Genomic DNA, 26537 nt, shown 5'->3' with positions numbered 1-26537 from the left:
GGAGGCTGGAGCAAGGGGCATCCCTGGGTCTGTTCTGTCCAAGCACTGTTGAATGCTTGTTGAAGCAAGAGACAGATCCGCGGGGCTGCGGAGCGCACTTCCGCTGCAGCACTGTAATAGCATCATCTTTTAGGACTTTAGATAACTAAACTGAAATTCCATCGCCTCCACTAACTTTGTTAGTTGTAATGCTTCCTGAGGCCCACTTGACTTCACACTCCAGGATGTCTGGTTCTAGGTGAGGGACCACACCATTGTGGTTATTGGGGTCATTAAGACTGTTTTTGTATAGTTCTGTGTATTCTTGCTCCTTCTTCTCTTCTTAATTTCTCCTGCTTGTATTAGGTCCTTACCATTTCTGTGCTTTATCAAGCCCATCCTTGAATGAAATGTTCCCTTGGTATTTCTAATTTTCTTGAAGAGGTCTCTAGTCTCTCACATTCTGCTGTTTTCCTCTGTTTCATTGCATTGTTCCCCTAAGAAGGCTTTCTTACCGTTCTTTGTTATTCTCTGCATTCAGTGGGGTGTATCTTTCCTTTTTTCCTTTGCCTTTTGCTCTTCTTTTCTTAGCTATTTATAAGGCCTCCTCAGACAACCACTTTGCCTTCTTGCATTTCTTTTTCTTGAATGGTTTTGGTCTCTGCCTCTTGTACAAGGTTATGAACCTCTGTCCATAGTTCTTCAGGCTCTCTGTCTATCAGATCTAATCCCTTAAATCTATTCATCACCTCCACAAATCATAAGGGATTGGATTTAGGTCATACCTGAGTGGCCTAATGGTTTTCCTACATTCTTCAATTTAAGCCTGAATTTTGCAGTAAGGAGCTCATGATCTGAGCCACAGTCAGTTCCAGGTCTTGTTTTTGCTGACTGTACAGAGCTTCTGTATCTTCAGCTGCAAAGAATATAATCAATCTGATTTCAGTATTGACCATTTGGTGATGTCCATGTGTAGAGTCATCTTTTGTGTTGTCGGAAAAAGGTGTTTGCTATGACCAGTGAGTTCTCTTGACAAAACTCTGTTAGCCTTTGCCCTGCTTCATTCTGAAGGCCAAACTTGCCTGTTGCTCCAGATATCTCTTGACTTCCTACTTTTGCAATCCGGTTCCCTATGATGTAAAGAACATTTTTTTTTTTTTTGGTGTTAGTTCTAGAAGGTCTTGTAGGTCTTCATAGAACTGATCAACTTCAGCTTCTTTGGCATTAGTGGTTGGGCCTTAGACTTGGATTACTGTGATGTTGAATGATGTGCCTTGGAGACAAACCAAGATCATCCTATCGTTTTTGAGATTGCACCCAAGTACTGCATTTCAGAGTCTGTTGTTGACTGAAAGGGCTACTGCATTTCTTCCAAGGGACTCTTGCTCAAGGTAGTAGATATAATGGTGATCTGAGTTAAATTCACCCATTCCTGTCCATTTTAGTTCACTTATTCCTAAGATATCTACGTTCACTCTTGCCATCTCCTGCTTGGCAACGTCCGATTTACCTTGATTCCTGGACCTAACATTCCAAGTTCCTATGCAATATTGCTCTTTACAACATTGGACTTTAGTTTCACCACCAGACACATCCACAACTGTGCATCGTTTCTGCTGTGGCCAAGCCATTTCATTCTTTCTGAGACTTCTCCACTCTTCCCCAGGAGCATATTGGACACCTTCTGACCTGGGGGGGCTCATCTTCCGGGTGTCATATCTTTTTGCTTTTTCATACTGTTCATGAGGTTCTCGAGGCAGGAATGCTGGAGTGGTTTGCCATTCCTTCCTCCATGGACCACATTTTGTCAGAACTCTCCACTATGACCTGTCCATGTTGGGTAGCCCTGTATGGCATGGTTCATAGTTTCATGAGTTACATAAGCCTTTTTGCCACAACTAGGCTGTGATCCGTGAAAGAGAACTCCTGTCATGGGTTTGAGCTTGAGGCATATTTTCCTAGGCCTTTAAAAACTGCATTTATATTTTAATACAGTTATGTTCTGTTCCATCACAGAAAAAAATAGACCATGTTCAGGCTGGGGTATGAATTGTTCTGGGTGTTCTCAGAACAATCTGGATGTGTGGATTCCAAAGAGCTGCTCTCACAGTGAGGTTCTTATTCCAATTAACAAGCCAATAGCGACATTAACAAAGTTAGAAGTGTAAGTAACACACTCTTGGAGGAGAACCTTCATACAAACATTCCCAGATATCATGTCCGTAGAGCTTTGACTTTTAGGCAGAAACAGACTGCATGTGTTCAGGTCATTTTCATAAAAACTTCTTTTAAGAATCTTGAGTACACAAGACAATCTACCAACTCCTGTCCACGTATAAGGCCATAGACCACAAAAGAGCTAGATTTCACTGCATTGTCTTTGGAAAATACAGAGCACTGGGTCTGTGTGTCTTGGAAGATCATACTGAATAAATCGTAAGAGAACTTTATGTTTCCTACTGATCTTGAGGTCTGTCCATGTTAACGTGTATCTTTCTTTTGGTTGGATGGCATCACCAACTCAATGGACATGAGTCTGAGCAACCTCCGGGAGGTGGTGAAGGACAGGGAAGCCTGGGGCGCTGCAGTCCATGGGGTCACAAAGAGTCAGACACGCCTGAGCGACTGAACAACAGCCAATCTTTCTAGCGCAGTAAATATGGGACGAAGAATGAGTGCTTGAGCTGCCATCTTCTGGCACCTGCTCTACTAATTAAGAGGACTCACTGTGAGATGGTCCCTGAGGCTCCCCCGCATGCAGACCACCCTCGTCCCATTCACCCTCTCCCTGTGTTCCTCGTAGATGACATGGCAGAGCTCCTCCTCGGGGAGGCCAAGCTGGAGCAGTACCTGAAGGAACACCCCCTGCGGCAGGGCGCCAGCCCCCGAGGCCCCCGGCCCCAGCTGACGGAGGTCCGCAAGCATCTGACCGCCGCCCTGGACCGAGGGAACCTCAAGGTACGGGGGCCTGGGGGGCAAGGAGTGGGGGAGACGCCAGCTCCACTGAGTCCGGGGGGCCTGTGGCCAGGGAGGGCGCCTGACACGCAGCGTGGGAGCCGCCCCGCCCCGCTTCCCTTCTCAGGAGGGGACTCGGCGCGGGGCTTCTCTCCCAGGACAGCCTCTGAGGCCATGTTCTCCTGGAAGTGGCTCTGCTCTCCCCAGGGGTCTGGGATAAAGCTGTCAGGTATGGCCCGGAGCTCAGCCTGGCTTCGTCCCACTGAAAGCAGAGGAGCTAGTGCCGGGGTCCCTTAGCGCACAATCCCTGCCCGAAGTCTGCAGCCGAGCTGTGGGGGCCCTAGTGCTTGAGGGCTGCCCTGGGTTCATGGGCCCTGTTTCTGGGTCTCGTCTGCGTCCCCTCTCCCCGCCCTCTCACGAGGCTCTCCTGTTGGAAGCCTTTCATCTCGCCTCAGCCCAGCCCCCTTCCCCAGCCCAGCCTGCGGTGCGGTGAGCGTTTACACCTCTGACTTCTTTCCTTCTTCCTCCTCTCTTGCACTTTCCTTCAGACTTAGGGACACGTGTCTCCACGTCGGTGGTTCTTCCCGAAGGTGGTTCCAGTGGCTCTGGTGGGTCTAGTTAAAGGGAACCGGCGCGGGCACGCAGGGGTCCTTCCAGCAGTGGGGGTGCGCCTGCTGCTGCCGGGGGGTTGGGGGCCACTGCTCCAGGCCGGGCCCCTGACTAGGTTCTGTCCCACTTCGAATTCCCCTCATTTCGTCTGGAAAAATTAACTTTTTGTTTCACCGGGTCCTCTTCATCCCTCACAAGCCAGTGTGGTAGCAAGAATATTGAATTTCAACTTAGGTTTCTGAGTTTGCTTTCCAGTGTAAAGTCATAAGCTATGTGATTTTGGGAAGCTGTTTAACCTCTCTGAGCTTCACATTTCTCTCCTATAAGCCCACTTAGCTCAAGGTGTTTTGAGTTTCAGGTGTACAAATTCTTTCACAATTGAATAGCTCTAGATACATGTCAGTTTTTGCTGTTTTCCTGATTCTGCCTATAGAATTCTTCTCCCATTGCCAAAAGCGGGGTTTCCCCAATGACTCAGCAGGTAAAGAATCTGCCTGCCGTGCCAGAGACACGAAAACGCAGGTTCCATCTCTGGGTCGGGAAGATTGCCCTGGAGCAGGAAACGGCAGCCCACTGCAGTATGTTCGATGGGAAAATCCCAGGGACAGCGGAAACCATGCCGGGAAAATCCCACGGGCTACAGTCCAAGGGTCGCAAAGAGCCCGATGCGGCTGAGCGTGAGCAGGAAAGCCTTGTGCAGATGCTTGAGTTGTCTTGCTTCTGCGTGGGCAGACCGCCCCACTCCCGCTGGCCCATGTGAAACTTCCCCTCCGCTTGACCTCAAGGTCGGGGTCTCCTGCCTGGGAGCTGGGCAAAGCTGGGTGCAGACACACTGCTCAGTCGCTCAGTCGTGTCCAACTCTGCGACCCCATGGACTGCAACACGCCAGGCCTCCCTGTCCTGCCCTAGCTTCCGGAGTTTGCCCACGTTCACATCCACTGAACCAGTGATGCCATCCAGCGACCTCATAGGTGCCCACGAAACACAAGTGCACCAAGAATGGAGAGACCACAGCAGGGGGCACTGTGGGGGCAAAGAATCTGAACGGGCAGCCGGGGGCTGGCCTCTGGCTCAAGCTGAGGAAGTTGTGCTCGTCCTGGGCTGGGCGGTGGCCCCGAGGCTGGGGCTGCTCCCGGTCCCCCGCCGGGGCCTGCACTGAGCCGTCTCCTCCTCCGCACTCACCCAGCAAGCCTCTCCAGGCCGCACCTCCATACTGCGCTCGATCACTGGGAATTTTCTTCAAGCTCCTGCATATTTGCCATCTGGCCTTCAAGTTTGTTATTATTAATGGAAAATTTTTTTCAGGTTTAATTTTTTAAACTTTTTTTTCTTGCAGTAGAATATAAATAACATGAAATTTACCATTATAACCGTTTCTTAGCATATAGTTTGCTGGCTTCATTTTTCATTTTGCTAAAAGAATTTTTTTTTTTTTTGATGTGGACCACTTTGAAAGTCTTTATTGAATTTGTTACAATACTGTTTCCGTTTCATGTTTTGGCCCCCAGGCATGTGGGTTCTTAGCTCCCCAACCAGGGATCGAACCTGCACCCCCTGCACTGGGGAGCAAAGTCTTAACCACTGGACCGCCAGGGATGTCCCAGTTCAGTGGTTTTAAGTGCGTTCATATTCTCATCACCACCACCCATCCTCGGAAGCTTTTCATCACCCGAAGCTGAAGCTCTGGACCCGGGAGACAGTAACTCCCCTCCCCTCCCCCTTCAGTTTGCTTTCCAGACTGCAGAGTTTGCTTTCCAGACTGCGGTTCTCAGTTCCAGGAAGAGAGAGCGGGCACGGCAGAACCCCTGGGAAGCCTTTCCACCACACCCAGGGCTGCCCTGTCCCTCTCTCCTGCTGCAGAACCCCGCGGTGGATGAATTTTTTCATAGCTCTTTTTCTGTTTTCTCAAGTCTGCTTTGATTTCTTTCTGTTTCCAAATATAACTCTGACGCCGCGCATTGGTGTCACTCGCTTGGGCCACTCTTAAAACCCCTTTGCTGCCTTCAGTCTCCCTGTCTGCCCTGTGCCCTTTCAAGGGCTGCCTGGAGGTCGACCACCTTGGCTTCGCCACGCTCTGGCCAGTGACCTGTGTGTCGCCCACCCCATCCCAGCCATAGATTACGGGATAGTGCCGCTTCGTGGTGTGCGTCCCTCAGCTGAAAACTTCAGCCTTGTGTGGCTGGGGTTCCAAGGAGGATGCCTAAGAGAGGGCGATAGATCTGTTTCCTTACATAGACGTCTGGGTCGCCTCTCCTCTCCCCAGGGTAAGTGAGGGTGGGGAAGGGCCCAGGATGAGGCTGGCACACATGTGGGCGGGGAAGCCAGCCTCTGTGATGGGGAGGAGGATGAGACCATCAGAGGACAGCTCCAACGTGCACCCTCCGGGAGGGACCCACTCAGTCCCCATAACCAGCTGGAATGGTTCAGCGAGAAAAGCTTGTCCCTGGAAAGAAAGAAAGTCTGTTTCTTACACCAGTTTAGAAAGCCTCTCTCCTCGGGTTATTTGAGCTACAGTCGGTGGCACAGCCCCAGTGCTGTGGGCTCAACCCTCCAGGACATCCACGGAGCCGCCTTTGTTGAGACCGGTGCTTGCCTGTTTTGTTCATAACGCACGCCTTCCATCCTTGGCCCAGGCCTGAGGCCTGAGGGGAGCCTGTTTTATAGCAGCTTTTTTGAAACATAATTCACATGCCATAGAATCCTTGTTCAGATTTGACGGAGAAATCAGAAGCTTTAGAGACAAGCAAAAGTTAAGAGAATTGAGCACCACCAAACCAGCTTTACAACAAATGCTAAAGAAACCTCTAAGCAGGAGACACCAGAAAAGGAAAAGACCCACATAAACCTCTCCCCAAAATTAGGAAAATGGTAATAAGATCATACATATCAATAATTACCTTAAATGTAAATGGATTAAAGGCATGAACCAAAAGACAGAGACTGGCTGGGTAGATGAAAACATGTGCATGTAGGCACTTCCACTTAACCACATCACTCTACTTAACGCTTCAAACTGTATGTAATTATTTTACATTGTTAGGTTAATCATGTTTGCATTATGGCTTGCAATTTTAATGATCCTTTTATTTTTTGGTCTGGGTATTGATTGTGAAAACTGATAAGCATCTTCTACTATTGCAAAAAAAAATAAGGTGTGCAATTTAATGGTTTTTAATAGAGTCACTGAAAAAAAAAAAAATCCACCTGCAATGCAGGAGACCCTGGTTTGCTTCCTGGTTGGGAAGATCCCCTGGAGAAGGGATAGGCTACCCACTCCAGTATTCTTGGGCTTCCCTTGTGGCTCAGTTGGTAAAAAATCTGCCTGCAATGCGGGAGACCTGGGTTTCATCCCTGGGTTGGGAAGATCCCCTGGAGAAGGGAAAGGCTACCCACTCCAGTATTCTGGCCTGGAGAATTCCATGGACTGTATAGTCCATGGGGTCACAAAGAGTGGGACACGACTGAGTGACTTTCACTTCACTTTTACAGTAGAGTCACAGAGCTGTGCAAATATTACCTCAATTCTAGAACATTTTCATCACTCCAGAAATGAGCCTGTAACCATCAGCAGTCACCGCCTATGCCCCCGCCCTCCCAGCCCTAGGCGGCACGTGTCTGCTTTCAGCCTCGGGAGACCTGACCACCCTGGCCAGTATCTGCAGCCCGTGTGACTGGCGTTTTCACGTGGCGCCGCTTTTAAGGATTGGCTGTGCGGGGGCAGGGGTCATTACTCCGTCCCTGACGATGGCAGAGTGATATTCCCGGGGGTGGGGAGACCACCTGTTGCCGCCCCGATCAGTCGCTGGGCCGGGCGCGCCGTTACCGCCCGGGGCCCTGTGGACGGCGCGGCCGGGAAGGCTCGCCCGACGGTCCGGGCGTGGAGAGCCGCAGGCCCGACGGGAGTGTCAGGCGTGCATCTGAGGACAGTTTCTTTTCTCTCCTCTCCCCTCCAGTCAGAATTCCTTCAGGAGTCCAGTCTGGTCCTGGCCAAGCTGCACTACGTGGAAGGCGACTATGAAGGCGCGCTCAGCCTCTACTCCCGGGTGGGCCTGGAGGACTGGCCGCTGACGGGCGTGCCCCCCTACCGGCTGCGCATGGCCGCCGACGCCTACGCCACCCAAGGTGAGGCCGCGCCGCGCTCCGCGGGCGGAGCCCCGGCGCTCGCTGCCCGGGCCTCGGGGCCTTCCAGGCGTGCACGCTGACCCGTGCCCTCGGCGGGCGTCATCCCCGCCCGCTCCTGGCGAGGCGGCCGGGGCTGCCACACCGCAGGCTCTGGGTCATTCTAAGCCCGGCGACGTGGTGTTTCCGCAGAACTGCAGCTCCTCAGCTGTCCTTGCAGGAGAAATAGTTCAGTCAAGTTTCCTGATAATTCATCTGCAACTTAAGCAGGGACCATTCTTGGTGGCTCAGCTGGTAAAGAATCCGCCTGCGATGCGGGAGACCTGGGGTTCGATCCCTGGGTTGGGAAGATCCCTGGAGGAGGGAAAGGCTACCCTCTCCAGTGTTCTGGCCTGGAGAATTCCATGGACTAAATAGTCCATGGGGTCACAAAGAGTCGCAAAGAGCGACTTTACTTCACAGCGTATAAACAGGGTTTCCCCACTAGCTCAACAGTAAAGAATCCACCTGCCAAGAGGGAGACCCAGATTCAGTCCCTCGTTGGAACGATCCCCTGGAAGAGGGCACGGCAACCCACTCCAGTATTCTTGCCTGGAGAATTCCCATGGACAGAGGAGCCTGGTGGGCTACAGTCCATGGGGTCGCAAAGAGTCGGACAGGACTGAAGCGACAGCATGCACACACACGCACACACAGTGTATATACAGACATCCTTGTCGGATGGCCAGTTGACACATGGCTGATTTTGTTGGTTGACCAGATTTTTATTTATGAAGACCACCTCGGCATCCCAGTGATGATAGTGGTAAAGAACCCACCTGCCAATGCAGGAGACGTAAAAGACGCAGGTTTGATCCCTGGGCCAGGAAGATCCCCTGGAGGAGGGCATGGCAACCTACTCCAGTGTGTTTGCCTGGAGAATCCCATGGACAGAGGAACCTGGGGGCTCCATAGGGTCGCAGAGTCGGACACGACTGAGTGACGCAGCATGCTGGGTTAATTAGGGCTCAGTGGTTGGTGTTTACCTGGGGGCTTAGCGGCTCAGGGCACAGAAGAGGGAAGTGCTGCCGTGTTTGCCACAGAGGACTCTATAATCTAGTCTGGGGGAGCTCAGTCCCATGGGGAAGAGAATGACAAGAAGGCAGGACATCACACTATGACCTTTACAAGTTGTCACTTACCCATCTGTGAAATGGGTGCAATCACAACCATTTCATAGAGTTCTGAGGACAAAGTCACATAATACATGTAAAGCACTTACTAAATGATATTCTGAAATGTCAGCCCCAAACAAAACAGCAAATGGGAAAAGCCAGGCCTGGGTAATAGCTTTTCAAAGGAGAGATGACTGTGGGCCAGTGGGGCCAGGCAGGCTTCCTGGAGGAAGAGGGGCACTTAGTGGGCCTCTTAAGGCCTTGGTAAGGAGACCCTCTGGAGCTCTCCTCCCCTTCCTGCCACACCGTGGCCACACAGAGGCCCGGGTCACAGGCAGCCTCCCCCTCTGGAACAGCAGTGAGCCGGCCACTCATGTGCAGCCGCGGTCCGCCTAGGGTGCCCTATGCTGAACAAGACCCATGCCTGCTTGAGAGCTCTGTGCCCGGGCGGCACAGTCACCTGGTTCCCCGGGAATCTTGCTCCAGGACGTCCAGGACGTTCAGGTCCTTCTGATTAATCTCCGAGTCCCCGTGGGCCGTCACTGCGACAGGGCGCTGGGGCTGACGGTCCTGCGAGGCCGTCTCAGCGGTTCCGAGGGTCTGCGCCACACGGCCGCCCTCCTTTGCCTGGAGCTTACCCGGCACCTCACATGCCCTGGGCCGTGGGATGGGGGTGTGTGTGTGTGTGTGTGTGATCTGGGGCCCAGCACCTCACATGCCCCGGGCTCTGGGATCTGTGTGTGTGTGTGTGTGTGTGTGTGATCTGGGGCCTGGCACCTCACATGCCCTGGGCTCTGGGATCTGTGTGTGTGTGTGTGTGTATGTGTGTGTGAGATCTGGGGCAGGGTCAGGACTCTGCAGCAAGAGCAAGGCGTCACCTGGCGGTTCCCAGTCACCTGGCTGGGGCCTGGGGGCTTGCACCCAGGGGCTGGTTTGCCCGCTGGGGACGGCGGGGCTCTGAGGGGTGCTTTAGCACCCAAAGCTCGGGTCCGGAATTGGGCTCTGCCTCAGCCTGGTGGGGCAGACTGTGCTGCCAGCTTAGTCTCACGGCTGCCACCCAAGCGGGCAAGGAGGGCCCCAGCTCGAGACTGGCCCTGGGTGGTGTGTGATGGTGATGGCCCCAGCACAACTCCAGGGACATGCCCTAGGGCGCTGTCCCTCCTTCACCAGAATAGGCCTGGGCGGGAGTCCCAGGCAGGGGCCCCTCGGGCGGGTGGGCACCGGCCCACAGCCCTCCCTCTGCTGCCTGCAGGCTGCCGTCCGCGTGGACTGAGCCGCAGGCTTTCACAGGTCACCTCCACTCTTCCAGGGGCCCCTGAGGTCTGACCCGACCCGGGGTCTCAGCCAGAGCCGGGAACATCCCTGAATGTCCACATCTGCTGGGGCAGCTGCGGCCGGGACAGTTTCCCTTGGCTGGGTAACGTTAGCCTCAGCTCGTGGGGAATCGGGAAACCAACACTGTGCAGTTACAAGCACCTCCTCTGGGAGGTGAGTTAATCCTCCAAACCCCTAATTTACAGACGAAGGAGACGCGGTGGGGTGAGGTCACTAGGGATGATGTTGGTGCCGGCTGTGTGCCAGGCGCCGTGGGCATTATTTGGGCGTCTCAGCCAAGCCTCACCACCACCCTGTGGGATGGACGCGACTCTTCTTTCATTTCACAGATGAGCACGCTGAGGCCCAGGGAGGTTGGATACGCTGCCTGGGGCCCTACAGCCGGACTCAGCCTCGGGCCCCTGCTCCCCTGCTGAGAGTTGGGAGGGGGTCAGACTGCAGGGTGCTCAGCTCCAGAGTCCATGTTCTCAACCACCCTGTTCTGCTGGCGTGTGGGTGGGAGTGTGCTTGGGCCAGTGAGGTTTCCATAGGCAGAAAGCGTGCAGGTCCCTGGAGAACCCCCTGGTTCGCACCCACAGCCCTCCTCCTGGGCCCCCTTCTTGTGATCCCCCAGCAGCTGCTCATCCTGTCCCAGGCTCCTGCCTACAGGCCCCAGCCCGCCGGCTCACCCTTCCCGTCTTCTCTGAGGCCTCCCCCGGCACTCACCCATTCAGAGTCCACCACATTTGACAGTATCACAGCACAGGAGGTTAGAAGCACCTGAACGTCATATTGGAACCAGCTGTACTGTTATCAGACCCTCCCGCCAGTCTGTGACTTCCACTCAAGGAAGAAATGTTTTGCTTGAGTGCCGTCCTCAGAACCTAGGTGTCTGGCGCGTAGTGCTGTTGAGCGTGGAAGTGTTATTTGCGTTATTTGCTCAGTCATGTCCAGCTCTTTGTAACCCATGGACCATCCTGGTGGCACAGACCACCCGTCAGACTCCTCTGTCCATGGGATTCTCCAGGCAAGAGTGCTGGAGTGAATAGTCATTCCCTTCTCCAGGGAATCTTCCCCACTGGGGATTGAACCCACGTCTCCTGCACTACAGGCAGATTCTTTACCATCTGAGCCACCAGGGAATACCCTGGTGCATAGGTGATGCTCAATTATTGATCGGAACTGATGGAAGTTCCCTTGCTTAGATTTCTACTGGGCAGGGTGCCCATCATGTAATTTAGGTGATTCTGGGCGCCTCTGCTTCTAGCTGTGATGGTCAGATGCGTTTTCTTTGCCCAGTGCTAACAGTGAGCACATCTCACGCATTCAGACTCAGTCGCTGCCCGTCATGAGGAATGCCTGTAAGGGCATGCCGGCATCGCGTGTGACAGAGCCTGGCGTGGGTCCTTCCCCAAAGGTTATACGGTTCACTTCATTTCCATTATCAGGGAGCCTCCACGTGGATCTCAGCTCCCCTCCAGCCCCCCAGCTCCTTCCCCCTTTCTCTTAAACCTCAGAAGATGAACAGAGAATGAGAATAAGAGACATGCAGGAACACTTCAGCTTCTGGGAGAAGTGGGTTAATCAAGTGAGTAGAGGTCCTTGCTCTGAGTACAGATTGAGGTACCACGTGAAATCTCCAGGACACCGAGTGGCCACAGACGCTCTTTCTCCAGGCGGGGAGGCTTGGGAACAGTGAACACGTGGCCACCATCTATTTTGGGACTTAGATCTGCTGGACACCGGCTAACTTTATGCAGCTAGGACAGCGGGGGCTGTAAGTGGCTTGTCCTCCGAGAGATGGCCTCTATCAATAGCCGAGGCCGGTGCCCTGCCGCAGTAGGGAGCGCCGGTGCACGGCCCCGGGAGGGAAGGCCCGCAGCCCTGCGGGGAGCGCCTGCGCGAGGCTGGCGGCGGCTGTTCCGCCCCGCTCCGCTGGGGCGCATCCTCGTCTGTCCGACTGACACCCAGCGGGGCGGCGGCCCGTGGCAGCCCTGGAACGCGGAAAGGAGAGCCGTCTGGGTGAGCAGGTGACACACGTCAGCCCGCCGGTGAGAAGCTTCTCCAGAGCCGCAGCCGCCAGGCGCTTGGGGGAAAGGAGAGACCAGGGACTCGCAGGCCTCTCGTTGGGCGTGTCCGTCAGAGCTCGGTCTCTGACCCAGGCAGGACCTGCAGGGGGGTGCAGACAGGAGCCTGTGCCGAGTGAACAAACGGGGCGCACAGGCCCGAGGCTGGGCACCGGCGCCCCGCGGAGGGAGACGGGAGCCTGGAAACTGCCGCGTGGGGTCAACTTCTTTTCAGATAGCCTGGTACCAAAGCAGAGGACTGACCCCCAGATACAAACGGGCCTTCACAGCCGTCTCATACACACGTCTTGCTTTCCACTGGGGGAGACCGTGCCAGAGGGCAAGGGACGCCCTCGCCCGATGGCTCACAGGCAGGGCCAAGAAGGGGAGATATTTCTTGGTAGGAAACTTGTCGGGCTGTGTGATGTCTGTGGCCAGGTGGTGGTGGTTTAGTCACTCAGTCGTGTCCGACTCTTCGTGGGATTCTCCAGGCTGGAACGCTGGAGTGGCTTGCCATTTCCTTCTCCAGGGGATCTTTCCGCCAGGATCGAACCTGGGTCTCCTGCGTTGGCAGGCGGATCCTTTACCCCCGAGCCCCCGGTGCCGAGGTGGAGAATGCGGTTACGGTGCTGGGAGCCATGTGGGGCCTCCTGCCTGCTTATGCCTCCTTTGTTCCTGGGTTTGGAACTGCTCCTCTGACACGCGGGCTCAGAGTTTGGGATTTTGGAGGCAGACTTTCCAGGTTTGGTCTCTAGCTTTGTCACGTACTAGCTTTAGGTTCTTGTGCAAATTCCTTTCACCTCACTGGGGCTCTTTTGTTTTTTTCATCGTAAAATGGAGGTGATAATGGTTTCTACACTACAGGGTTGTTGTCGGGAATGAGTGAACACATGTAAAGCACTTAGCACCATGCCTGGCAGATCAAGAAAGGTTAGCTATTTTTGTTCTTATGTAACCCCTTAGTTTAAACCCAAATGGACACATCTCCTCAGCAGCCTCTGGGAACATCCAGCTGTGGGAAGAGGGGAGAGGCGCTGTAGGGTATCTGCTTTATGTGGCCGAGGGTTTGGCTGAGGATGTGGGAGAGCAAGCGAGGCTGGAGGCCTGGAGTGGTGCTCAGGGAGGCAAAGCTGCTGGTGGCGTCTGGGGGCGGCGGGTGCAAGGGGCCTGGGACGGGGGGAGCGGGCACCTAACGGGACTGCTTGCTGGTGGGGCCAAGACAGAGTTCATCCCGCCTGTCCCCAGTCTTACCCAGGGCTGACCCGGAAGGTTGGAGGTCTTTAGAGCTGCACCCACATTCGTGGTTTTATCACAAGAGGCCATTCACGTGGGGATGGAGTGTTTGATCCAAGCAGCCTTCCTTTAAGACCCAAGAACAATTCACTGCATTCCCAGATAGCGGTCTTCAGAAGGGACGTGCTGAACGCGCTGGCTGAAAAGAGACAGCAGAGGAGGAGAAACTGTCTCCACTGGGCCCCAGGGAGGAGGGCGTGTCCCTTCCCACCAGACCTCCCTTCTTGGGCGGAGGCCTCTGCAGACCTCGTGGGCCTCTCGCTTCGCAGAAGTACAGGTGTGATGAGCACAGCTTTGTGGAGGTGGTAACAGAATTATAGACCAGCCTCCCCTTGGAAAAACCCTGATGCTGGGGAAGACTGAAGGCAAAAGGAGCAGGAGGCGGCAGAGGATGAGATGGTTCAATGGCACCACCGACTCAGCGGACATGAATCTGAGCAAACCTCGGGAGATAACGAAGGACAGGGAAGCCTGGCATTCCCTAGTCCATGGGGTCACAAAGAGTCGGACACAACTTAGTGACTGAACAACAACACCCACCCCCCTCGGGAATGTTGCCCCTTCCTCACGTGAGACTGGCCCACTGTGTGCTGAGCATGCCGTCCTGGGGCGCAGTGTCAAGACGGAAGAAGATGCTTGCCTGTTGGGGGCAGCGCCCAGGGCCGTCAACACAAACCTTTAAACGTGGGAAGTCACTCAGTCATGTCTGACTCCTTGTGACCCCCAGGGACTGTAGCCCACCAGGCTCTCCTGTCCACGTGGTTCTCCAGGCAGGAATACTGGAGGGGGCTGTCATTTCCTCCTCCAGGGGATCTTCCCCACCCAGGGACTGAATCCAGGTCTCCTGCATTGCAGGCGGATTGTTTACTGTCGGAGCCACCCGGAAAGAGAGATGGGACAGCTGCTGGGACAGGCGGTGAGGAGGGGCTGGCCACTCACTCTGTCCGCCCAGCCCGCCGCTCAGCAGGTGCAGTGAGCGAGCGTGCTGTGCTCACAGAGAGGATGGGGGCAGAAGTGCCGACCCGAGTCAGCAGCCACAACATCCCAGAAGGCCAGAGCCGCGCCGCGGATGTGTGCAGGCGGTGAACCCAGGCCTCAGACTCCTGTGAAGTTCTGCTGGGAGCCGCAGGGCAGGGCCTTCCAGCTGCGGGTGAAAGGAGACCACCTCAGTCTGACTGTGGCGGCAGCTGGCCTCGGGGCTCGAAGCCAGGGCTGCCTTCTCTGCACTTCCCAGCACGTCTTCCCCCCGCGCTGTTTCCCTTCTCAGGCTCCAGGCTCTGCTTCTCTTGGGCGGAAGTCTCAGAAATATCAGCCAGGTTCTCACCGGGTCCTGTAGGCCCTGCCTGGGTCGCCCTTGCACCCTCGATGCCATTCCGGTGGCCAGTGGGTGCCCTGCAGCCAGCTCAGGACCCTCAGGAAGGCCGTGATGAGGCGGGTGGGCCCTGCAGGGCACTCGGGGGGGAGGTGTCCCCCAGGCGGCACAGCAGTGGCCCCTCTGAGGATGAGCCTCTTTCTCATCAAAGAGCCCGGCTCCGTATGCTGTTCTCTCCTGGAGGCGACCCCTACAGGGGAAGAGGGGAAGCGACATCTGGGGAGGAGCCAGGTGTCACGGGCTCCCTGGGGGTTCGATGGCAGATAATCCGCCTACAATGTGGGAGACCTGGGTTCCGTCCCTGGGTCGGGAAGATCCCCTGGAGGAGGGCATGGCAACCCCCTCCAGTACTGTTGCCTGGAGAATCCCATGGACAGAGGAGCCTGGCGGGCTACAGTCCACAGGGTCACAAAGAGACGCGATTCAGTGACTTAATACTTTGCAGGCCACTGCTCTGTGACAGTCATCGTGACTAGAGGTGGCCTTGGGACCAGACCACACAGGCAGCCTCCGGGATGATGGGGGGCTCAGAGGGGAAGAAGGACGTGACTGTCCTGGGTTCAGGGTGAGAGCCAGAGCCCGGCAGCGGGAGCTGCACGAAGCCCCGTTACTCCCGTATCTCGAGACCTTTCTCACAGCCGCAGCCATCTCAGACTTCTGCCGCCTTGAGAGGTGGGGGTTCCTGTTGGTTAGCGTTTACTGAGCCCTCCCAGAGCCTGCGGTATTCTCACCTGAGAATCCCACGGACAGAGGAGCCTGGTGGGCTACAGTCCATGGGGTCGTGAAGAGTCGGACACGACTGAGTGACTCACACCTTCACTTTCGCGAGAGCCAGGCGAGCCGTCGGCAGCTTCCCCGCTCGAGGGCGCTGCATCCTGAGACCAGCCCTGTGCTGCAGGGGTGGTGGTCTCTGCGGAGAGGGCTGAAAGCGCGCGTTTCAGAGGTGAGGTGGGATTCAAGCCCAGGCCCGGGACTCCGGAATCCAGACTGTTTCTGCTCGCTCGAGCCACCCTGCAGTTGGATTAGGGATGTCACTGGGGAAGCTGTGGTGTCAGACACCTGCTCACCCGTGATGCTGCTCTGCACTTCTTCAGCAATTTAATCAAAGTCCCACTTTTCTTATCTACACAATGGAAATAGCGGTACTCTGACACGAATCCTGAGAAGAACGAATGAGACACAGCAAGGAAAGGCTCTGACATATACAGACCTGAGTCAGCAGAAGGTCTGACCCCAGGTATCCTGCGATGGGCTCGGCCCTCCCCTCGGCCCTGCCTGTCACAGCGGTGATGCTTCTGTCTTGAGGCTAACCTTCTGCCTCTTCCCCAGTATTTCAGTTTATTATTCCTCTTAGTACAGACAAGACACATGTGCATTATATAAAAATAAATACAGACCAGTCAAAAGAACGTTAAAGTACCCATCACTCCGTCCCCCCAGAGCCAACCTTTGCAGACGTTTGAGTGTTTCCTTCCAGATCGTCTCCACAGACATCATGTGTGTAGCATTTTTTTTTCATTTATAAAATGAGATTTTATCACATATACCGCTCCGTGACCTGCTTTCGCTGTGACAACAGATGCATTTCTGCAGTGTCTTAGCGGCTGTACCGCATTTCATTCTATGGATAAGCTATAATATGTTTAGCTGAGAAGGCCTCTATTTTTGGCCGTGTGGGCTGTTTTCAGCTTTTCTTGGCTACATGCAGGGCTGTGATGAAATGAACGCCCTCCCAGCTTGGTCGCCGTGCTGGCGAGAGGTTTCTAGAAGTGGGGTTTCTGGGTCAGGAGAGGAGTGTTTCCAGACTGTCCGGCAGAACAGCTGTACCCGTGTGCTCTCTGCCCGCGCTGTGTGGGGCCAGCTGCCTTTCATTCCAGCCTCTGGTCTGAAAACGAACATTTATTTTTCGGTTGTGTCGCGTATAGGCTATTTGGAAAATTAAGGGAAAATGTAAAGCAGAAAATAAAACCAGTCATCCTACTGCTGCTTGAGCTAGTTAATAACGATGTATTTTTAAGAGATATATAGACAGACATTTATATCCATCTTTAAATAAATACGATTTATGTGCTGTGTGGCGCTAAGTCGCTTCAGTCGTGTCTGACTCTGCGACGCCATGGACTGACGCCAGGCTCCTCTGTCCACGGGATTCTGCAGGCAAGAACACTGGAGCGGGGCGCTATGTATGCCCTCTTCCAGGAAATCTTCCCAACCCAGGGATTGAAGCCACATCTCTTAGGTCTCCTGCATTGAGAGGCAGGCTCTTTACCACTAGTGCAACCTAGGAAGCCCATAAAATTTATAAATATATTTTGTGCACAATTAGGATTGTGCTATATACACTATTTTATATTCTACTTTTTTCACTGTATGTATATATGTGTGTACATGACAGTTATTTTTCCATGCCATTAAATATTTTTGAAAGTGGTTTTTAAAGGCTGCACAGTGGTATGTATGCCTTATGCATATTTTTGAACCAACTGCCTGTGGAACATCTGTGTTGTTTCAGTTTTTCATATTATAAATATGCTCCACAGCTTTCTAGAAAAATAACTTTATTGAGATAGAATTTACATCCCATGAGGTACAACCTTTTATAGTGTACAGTTCAGTGGTTCAGAGTTGTGTAACCATCACCACAGTCAATTTGAGAACATTTTCATCACTGCAGAAGAAATCAGCGCTCAGAAACAGTCACCTCCATCACCTGATTAATCACCGCCCCCCAGGCATGTGCTGTCCTTAGTCACTCAGTCGTGTCCGACACTCTGTGACCCCATGGACTGCAGCCCGCCAGGCTCCTCTGTCCATGGGATTCTCCAGGCAAGAATACTGGAGTGGGTTGCCATGCCCTCCTCTGGGGGATCTTCCCAACACATGGATCGAACTGTGGTCTCCCGCATTGCAGGCAGATTCTTAACCACCTAGCCAGCAGGGAAGCTCAAGAATAGTGGAATGGGTAGCCTATCCCTTCTCCATGGTATCTTTCTGAGCTAGAAATCGAACCGGGGTCTCCAGCATTGCAGGTGGATTCTTTACCAGCTGAGCTACCAGGGAACGCCCCCACCCTCCAGGCGTAGTCAGTCACTAAGCTGCTTTTTCTCTGTTGATTTGCCTATTCTAGACATTTTAGATAAATGGAACGTCGTAACATGTGATGTTTTATGTCTGGCTTCTTTCACTTGGCGTGTTTCCAGGGTTCTCACATGTTACAGCATGTGTCATTCCTTTTTATGGCCGAATAACACTCCATTGTATAAATATGCCACATTTACATTTGTTAATCCATGCAGAGTTGATGGACGTGAGGTTGTTCCTACTTTCTAGCTGTTATCAGTAATGCTGCTGTGAACATTTGTGCACCAAATCTGGGGTAGATGCATGTGTTCCTTGCTCTTGGGTGTACACTTAGAGTGAAATCACTGGCTCGTATGATAACTCTGTGTTTAACTTTTCTGAGGAACTGCAAACTATTTTCCAAAGAGAGCTGTATTACTCTGACAGGTGCTAGTTTCTCCACGTCCTTGTCAACACTTTATCTGCTCTTTTGATTACAGTGTCCTAGTGGGTAGGTGAAGTGGTATCTCATTGTAGTTTTTGTTTCCCTAACGAATAATGATGTTGAATAATTTTCTTGTTCCTTTCGGCCATTTCTGTATCTTTTTTGGAAAAATATCTTTTTAGATCCTGTGTCCATCTTAAAAGTGGGTAACTTTTTAAAAATTATAATTATTGAGTTATAATAGCTCTTTATATAGTCTAGATACAAGTCCCTGTATATCTATATGGTTTTAAGATGTTTTCTCCCATTCTATAGGTTATCTGTTTACCTTCTTGATGGTGTCCTTTGAAATGTAAAAGTTTAAGTTTTGATTCATTTTAGTTTCTCTATTTTTTTCTCTTTTGTGCTTTTGGTATTGTGTCTGAGAAACTGTTGACTAATCAGTGTCACAACATTTTTTTAAAAAATTTAAAAAGAGTTTTATAGTTTTAACTCTTACATCTAGGTCTGTGCTCTACTTTGAGTTAATTTTTGTATATAGTGTGAGGTAGGGGCCCTACTTCATTCTTTTCTCTGTGGTTATTCTAGCATCATATTGAGACTGTTTTTTCCCCATTGCATTGTTTTGATGTCTTTGTTGAATTCAATTGAGTGTAAATGTCAAGGTTTATTTCTGGATTCTCAATCCATTGCACTGGTCTGTATGTCTACATTTATGCCAGCACCGCCTTGTCTTTATGTGTAGCTCTGTAGTAAGTTTTAAGATTGGGAAGTATGAGTCCTCCAACTTTGTTATTCTTCCTGAGGTTGTTTTGGCTTTTCTGGGTCCCTTATATTTCCATATAAATTTTAGACTCAAATAGTCAGTTACTGTGGGGAAAAAAAGCTTGCTGGGAATTTGATAAAGATTATGTTGAATCTGTAGATCTATTTGAGGAGTATTGCCATCTTAACAATATTAGGTCTTCCAATCCATGAACATGGAATGCCATCTTTAATTTCTTTTAAAAATGTTTTTTTTAGTTTTTGGTGTACAAGCCTTACATTCATTTTTTAAAATTTATTCCCAAGTCTTATTCTTTTTGATGCTATCAAAAGTGGAATTGTTTTCTTAGTTTAAGTTTCAGAATGTTCACCGCTAGTGTATAGAATACACAACTGACTCTTGTATATTGATCTTTTATTCTATAACCTACTGTACTCATTTATTAGCTCATAATTTTTATGGATTCTTTAGGCTTTTCCATAAACATGTCATCTGTAAATAGGATAGTTTTACTTCTTCCTTCTCAATCTGAATGCCTTTTATTTATTTCTTATTGCCAAACTGCATGAGCTGGAACCTCTAGTACAGTGTTAAATAGAAGTAACCAGAGCAGAGATCTTTGTCACAGGGTGAAACTTTCAGTCTTCACAAGGAAGTACTATGTTAGCTGTGGGTTTTTCATAAATGGTCTTTATCAGGTTGAAGAACTATTTCCAGCTCGTGGAGTGTCTTTATTATAAAAGGTGTTAGATTTTGTCAGATGCTTTTTCTCCTGAAATAACTGTGATCTTTTGTGCCTTATTCTCCTGTCGTGCTGGGTGCTCACTCGGTCGTGTCCGACTCTGATCTACAGCCCGCCAAACTCCTCTGTCCACGGGAGTTTTCAGGCAAGAATACTGGAGTGGGTTGCCATTTTCCTCCTCCAGGGAATCTTCCAGACCCAGAGATCGAATGTGCGTCTCCTGCATTACAGGCGGATCTTTATTTGATGAACCATCAGGGAATCCCCACTCTTCTATTAGGCTGGATTATATTGATTGATTTTTGTATGTTAAAGCCAACCTTGCATTCCTGGAATATGTCCCACTTGGTCATAGTATATAATCCTTTTTATATGTTGCTGGATTTGGTGCACTAACATTTTGTTGAGGATTTTTAATCTATATTCATAATGGTGTAGTTTTCTTGGGACGTCTTTGTCTGGTTTTGGTATGAAGATAACACTGGTACCATAGAGTGAGTTGCGAACTGTTACCTTCTCTTCTATTTTTTGGAAGAGTTTATAAAGGATTGGTGTTGATTCTACTTTAAACATTTGGTAGAATTCCCCAGTAAGCCATCTGAGCCCAGGCTTTTATTCGGAGGATGTTTTTTGATTATTGATTCAATCTCTTGATACTCTATTGTTTTAATAGACTTTAATAGCCTTTCCTTGTTCTTCACTTGCTTTTTCATGGCATCTTTTCATTGGAGCCCTGAGCTTCTGATCATGGCAAACAATCCTGGTCAGAAAGGAATGCTCTCAGCCAGTTATCATTTTCAGGGTGGATGCCTGTGGAATAGTCTCTATTTTCTCCTCCAATAATATCTTGAGTAACCTGGATGGACTTAGATGTCATCATACTGAGTGAAGTAAGTCAGACAGAGAAGGAGAAATATTGTATGGCATCCCTTATATGCATAATATAAAAAGATATTATACAAGTGAACTTATTTACAAAAGAGAAACAGACTCACAGACTTAGAGAACAAACTTATGGCTGCAGGGGAAGACTGAGGGGATGGGCTAATTAGGGAGTTTGGGACGGACATGTACACACTGCTGTATTTAAATGGATAACCAACAAGGTCCTACTGTAGAGCCCAGGAACTCTGCTCAATGTTACACGGCGGCCTGGATGGGAGAGGAGTCTGGGGAGAATGGACATGTGGAGGCGTGGCCGAGTCCCTCTGCCCTCCGTCTGAAACTACCACCCCAGTGTTAATCAGCTATACTCCAATATAAAATAAGTTAAAAGAGAATAATCCTCACACCGTGAGTAGCAGCTCACCCATGTTACAATGTGAACTCAGCACATGTGGTAGCCAAGGGAAGCAGGACTACCTATGTTTGCAGTTGGTTAGCAAGTCGCCCTGGTGGATGGGTCCTAGTTTTTCCTGCTAGGAAAGTGTCAGCCACTGCCAGTTGTGAGCAGGAGGAGTGACTTAATAAGTTCATGAGCGAGAAAGATTTTTCTGGCACATAGTGGAAAACAGATTAGAAGGAATTAAAGATTATGAGGAAGGAGAATGGTTGGAGAGGTGAGCTGGCTTTGGGTTCTGCATTTCAGGGGGCTTGACTTCTGGAGGCTCTTTCCAGGTGCCTGGACTCCGCCAGCAGAAAACACTGGCAGGAAATTAGAAGGCAAGAGGAAGGAGGGGCCGCCTCAGGCAGCACCTTTGACAGCAACTGTATCTCTTCAGTTGTTCAGTTGTCTGTGCAGCCAGACAAACCTTTCCTCTGTGGTTTTGGCTCCCACCAGGGAGCTTCTGCTTCTTTCTGGGTCCCACCCAGCAGCCCCACTTCTCCACTCTTTAACTCCACCTCCTCCCTCGGTTCTTTCCAGCCCTGGGATGTTCGTGCCTTTCTGTTGTTGCAGAGTTTTGGGATGCCATGCCATCGTGTTTGGCTTCTCACCCGTTTCATCCCTTATGCAGACAGTTCCATACATTAAATCTCCTTTATTTGAAAGAACTAGAGTTGACTCCTTTGTCCTAGCTGACAGACACTGCAAAAACCTGAATTGCAGTAGGCCACGGGCTGGAAGAAGCACAAGCTGGAATCAAGATTGCCAGGAGAAATGTCAATAACCTCAGATATGCAGATGGCACCACCCTTATGGCAGAAAGTGAAGAGGAACTAAAAAGCCTCTTGATGAAAGTGAAAGAGGAGAGTGAAAAAGTTGGCTTAAAGCTCAATATTCACAAAACTAAGATCATGGCATCTGGTCCCATCACGTCACGGGAAATAGATGGGGAAACAGTGAAAACAGTGTCAGTGTTTATTTTTTGGGGCTCCAAAAAAATGCAGATGGTGACTGCAGATGGTGACTACAGCCATGAAATTAAAAGATGCTTATTCCTTGGAAGGACAATTATGACCAACTTAGACAGCATATTAAAAAGCAGAGACATTACTTTGCCAACAAAGGTCCGTCTAGTCAAGGCTATGGTTTTTCCAGTGGTCATGTATGGATGTGAGAGTTGGACTGTGAAGAAAGCTGAGCGCTGAAGAATTCATGCTTTTCAACGGTGGTGGTGGAGAAGACTCTTGAGAGTCCCTTGGACTGCACGGAGATCCAACCAGTCCATCCTAAAGGAGATCAGTCCTTGGTGTTCATTGGAAGGACTGATGCTGAAGCTGAAACTCCAATACTTTGGCCACCTTATATGAAGAGCTGACTCATTGGAAAAGACCCTGATGCTGGGAGGGATTGGGGGCAGGAGGAGAAGGGGATGACAGAGGATGAGATGGCTGGATGGCATCACCGACTCAATGGACATGAGTTTGGGTAAACTCCGGGAGTTGGTGATGGACGGGGAGGCCTGGTGTGCTGCGGTTCATGGGGTCGCAGAGTCGGAAACAACTGAGCAACTGAACTGAACTGAACTGATGGAGACAGTATGTGTGCTGTGTGGTTGAGGAAGGAATGAAGGTGATGGTGAGATTTGTGGCTTAGCCCTCTGGGCAGGTAATGCTGCTGTTCAAGCAGGTGAGGATCACAGAGAAGCCGCCAGTCTTCCCAGGAGGGTGGGGTGAAGATGCTGGGGTGCAGGAGCACCGTGTCCTCTGTGACCACAAGGGGGTGCTGTGCAGGGACCCATCCTCATTCTGGGGCTGCTGCTCTCAGCAGGAGCATCTCCAGGCTTTTGGTTTGTTGGTCAGGACTCGGGGATGGACAGTATGTACATTTGGTTACAACCCAGGAGTTCAGGGGACCACAGAGAGTGAAGCAGGCAGGCGGTCCAACATGTAACAGGGGGGTGAACCTACAGGCAGATTGCCTGCCAGGGCTCGGCTCACAGAGGGAGAAGGGACGCAGGTGACAGACAGCTTTCCCCTGGGCTTGACCTAAAACACGTGAACATTTGTACATCTGTGGCAGATTTAATCCTTAAGTAGGTCGAAGTTAAAATGTGATGAAGGCTGTTAGCAGTCCGAGGCTGAATGTACCACAGAAAAACCTACACTGCGGTCATCGGGAGTGGACAGCACTCCCTGCCCCAACCCGTTTTCCCTTTCTCCTTCCTGTTGAAGCTCCAGTTCTGGATGAGCTCTGCTGACCGGGATGAGTCTAGGCCGGGCGTGCATTTTCCCAGTCCTGGAGACTCTGGCCAGTCTGGCCTGATTGGGTCCAGGTCCCACCCACACTCTGCTCCCCTGCTTGCCGGCTGCCTGCCCGCCTGCCTCACCTCTGCTGGCTCATTCCCACCTCCGCTTGGCTTCCCCCTCCAGCCTGGAGTCTCCCTCGCTGACAGCCTCTCCAGCACCATCATCTACTCGAGCCCTCTCCTTCCTCTGATTCCACCTCTATTTCTAGCGAACACCATCCAGCTTGGCATTCGTTTTTGTTTAATTATTTCACATCTGTCACGTGCCTCTCTCAGACTATGACTGCATGATTAATGAACTCACTCAGCCAGCAATTATGCGAGTGCCTGCTCTGGGGTGGGCCCTGGGCCAGGCCAGGTCTAGGCTGCTGGCTGCAGATGCCAGCATGTGCACCAGGGTCCCTGCTTGCCACACAGGCGTATGTGTGCTGGGCTGGTTCACTATGCATTTTCCCCTGGCATCCAGGACCACGCTATCTATCTTCTATAGATAAAGGCCACCTAAGTAACAAAAATTTCTTAAGCAGAGTGCAATGTTTTTAGTGTGTTCTGAAATGCTCTCCATTTTAAAAGAAAACAGATTTTGGCCTGGGCCTGCTATAAGACAGATAATCTTGTCTCTAACTCCTCTTCTGGCCATGCTCACCTTCAGGTGGAATCATCTCAGTTTGTAACCTTTCAGTCTGTTGGGCTCTGAAGACCCCATCTCCCAGAGCTCGTTTTTGTGAAACCCAGGGACGCTTGGGCCTCCTCAATGCAGTCTTGTCCCCTGAAGTGCATGCCAGTTGCGTATTTTTCATTCTTGGGATTTGGGTCCTTATTTCTAGGATCCCCTTGAGGCTAGCCAGGTTCTAAAAGATCACGTGGTCCCGGCTTCCATCTTATATTTTAAAACCAGGACTCCTGACTCCTAGCATAGTGCTCATGCCGCCACAGCCCATCCCTTGGCTTCCATCATTTCCAGACCGTGTCTGGTGTTCATTTTCTTCCCCCAAATGTTCCTGATGCTTTGGGAATGAAAAAAGCATCCATATTTGGAAAGCTCAGAGCTCTCTGGGGGCGGGAGCAGAGCACAGACTGTACTGCGGAGAGGAGGGTGTCAGAGCTGGCTTTGGCGGCTCCCCGCCCCGTCCTTGGGACCAGTGCAGCAGAAGAAGCTGTGCTGGACCCTGGCTGGGCCCCCCTGCCCAGTCCCTTGACCCATGAGCCAGAGACCTGTGTCTGCCCTGCAGGGCACGGTGCAACCTTGCAAGACAGGGCGAGGAGCTCGGGTTTGTTAAGCTCCTACTATGAGCCAGGTTCTGGAGTAACAGTAGTCCGTTATTAGTAACCACAGCATTTTTAGGGGCTTCCCAGGTGGCTTCGGTGGTAAAGAATACGCCTGCGAATGCAAGGGCGGTGGGTTCGATCCCTGGGTGGGGAAGATCCCTGGAGGAGGAAATGGCAACCCACTCCAGGGTTCTTGCCTGGAGACTCCCACGGACAGAGGAGCCTGGGGGTACAGTCCGTGGGGTCGCAGAGAGTCGGAGATGACTGAGCATGCAGGCACAGCATTCTTAAAAACTTTACAGGCACCGTCCACGCACCTGCCCCCAAAGCCGTTACACCTTACGCGGTGCCGCCCCAGTTAAGAGAAAGACTGCGAGGTGGGCCCTACGCTTCCGCCCCGGTTCTTTCCCCGCTTGCCGTCAGGCGCTTGCCTTGTGGACCGGGCCGGTACATCGTTTGTGCGGGCCGCCCAGGAGCAGAGACGCCGCCCGAGCGAGGCCGCCTTCCCCGGGGCGCCGGGAGTGGCCCCCAGGCCTGGTCGGACGTTGCCGGGGGTCCTGGAGAACAGCCCGCGCCTTGAACAGCAGGGGCAACGCTCGGGCTTCTGACCGAACAGCAGCTTTCTCGGGTGCCGTGGCCACGCGAGGGCATCGGAAGTCGACGTCAGGCTCGGGAGCGCGTGCCTGAGGCGCCGTCGCAGCGCGAGGCGGGCCCCTCACCCCGGGGTGCCTGGCGGTCCCGCCGCCGCCGCCGCCAGAGGGCGCGGAGCCGCGCGCGCCGGGACTTGCGCATGCGTGGGCCCCACACGCCGGGGCGCCGGGCTGTCCTCCCGCCGCCGCCAGGGGGCGCGGAGCCGCCGCGGCGTTGCCGCTGAGCGAGGGGGTTCTGGGTTTTGCACGCGCTCGCCGGCCGCCTCTTCTAACCTCGGGCCGGCGAGCCTTCCGCGGGCTCGGGGCCGCTCCTGGGGACCGTGCCTCGTGTGGGCGATCCCCCCAGGTCTCGGCCGTCCTCGCCGGGCCCGGGGCCCGTCCTCCGCCGCCCTCTGCGGTCCCGCGCCCGCAGCGAGCCCCGCAGGGGGCTCAGGACGTTAAACAGGGGGTGCAGGTACCCTTGGAAAAGAGCGCGGAGTTGCGGGGGTGCGTTCTGGGCGGGGAGGGTTAGCAGGAGTGGACAGACCTCAGCCCTTCAGGACTGGAAGCCCCTGGTGATAAGGACGCCCACGGAGGATTTTCTTAGTTTTTCCCCGTTGGTGAACCGCGTCTGGAGGTGGCAGAACCTGATCCCGATCTGTAGGGGTCGGGGGTGCACTGCTGACTGGGGCCTCCTAGGTGTCCTGCAGCCAGAGGCCGGCCCGTCACACTGGAGGGAGGCCCTTCCCGCCTGGCAGGAGGGTTCTGCACCTGTGGGGCCGGTCCCCGTGCCTCTGAACTCACCCTGGAGGCGAGCTCGCTCAGCCAGTGCTGTGACCTGGGGCGGATAATGCACCCTCTCTGAGCCCGGGCCTCCCAGGTGCCAGTGGTGAAAAGAAAAATCCACCTCCCAGTGCAGGAGACAGGAGACTCAGGTTAGATCCCTGGATCAGGAAGATCCCCTGGAGGAGGAAATGGCTACCCACTCCAGTATTCTTGCCTGGAGAATCATGGACAGAGGAGCCTGGAGGGCTACAGTCCGTGGGGTCACAGAGTCAAGGTAACTGAATCACACACACTCTGAGCCTGAATGTCTTATCTGCAGAGTGAGGAGGGGAGAGAAGATAGGGATGCAG

The 26537-nt window shown here is 52.4% G+C and overlaps 1 protein-coding gene across 6 annotated transcripts in view; it reads left to right on the top strand.

Annotated features, from left to right (window-relative positions):
* The window catches only part of TTC7B (tetratricopeptide repeat domain 7B), a 263594-nt gene that overhangs the window by 24505 nt on the left and 212552 nt on the right, over positions 1-26537 (top strand). For all 6 annotated transcript variants that reach the window (XM_043472771.1, XM_043472777.1, XM_043472773.1 and 3 more), the window contains exons 2-3: positions 2783-2937; positions 7497-7665. In XM_043472771.1, coding sequence (XP_043328706.1) covers positions 2783-2937; positions 7497-7665 — 324 coding nt within the window. The remainder of the gene's footprint in view (positions 1-2782; positions 2938-7496; positions 7666-26537) is intronic.

Source organism: Cervus canadensis, chromosome 6 (assembly GCF_019320065.1).
Source record: "Cervus canadensis isolate Bull #8, Minnesota chromosome 6, ASM1932006v1, whole genome shotgun sequence".
NCBI lineage: Eukaryota > Metazoa > Chordata > Mammalia > Artiodactyla > Cervidae > Cervus > Cervus canadensis.
Note: the sequence above shows the minus strand (reverse complement) of the source record. Positions and strands in the feature narration are given on the sequence as shown.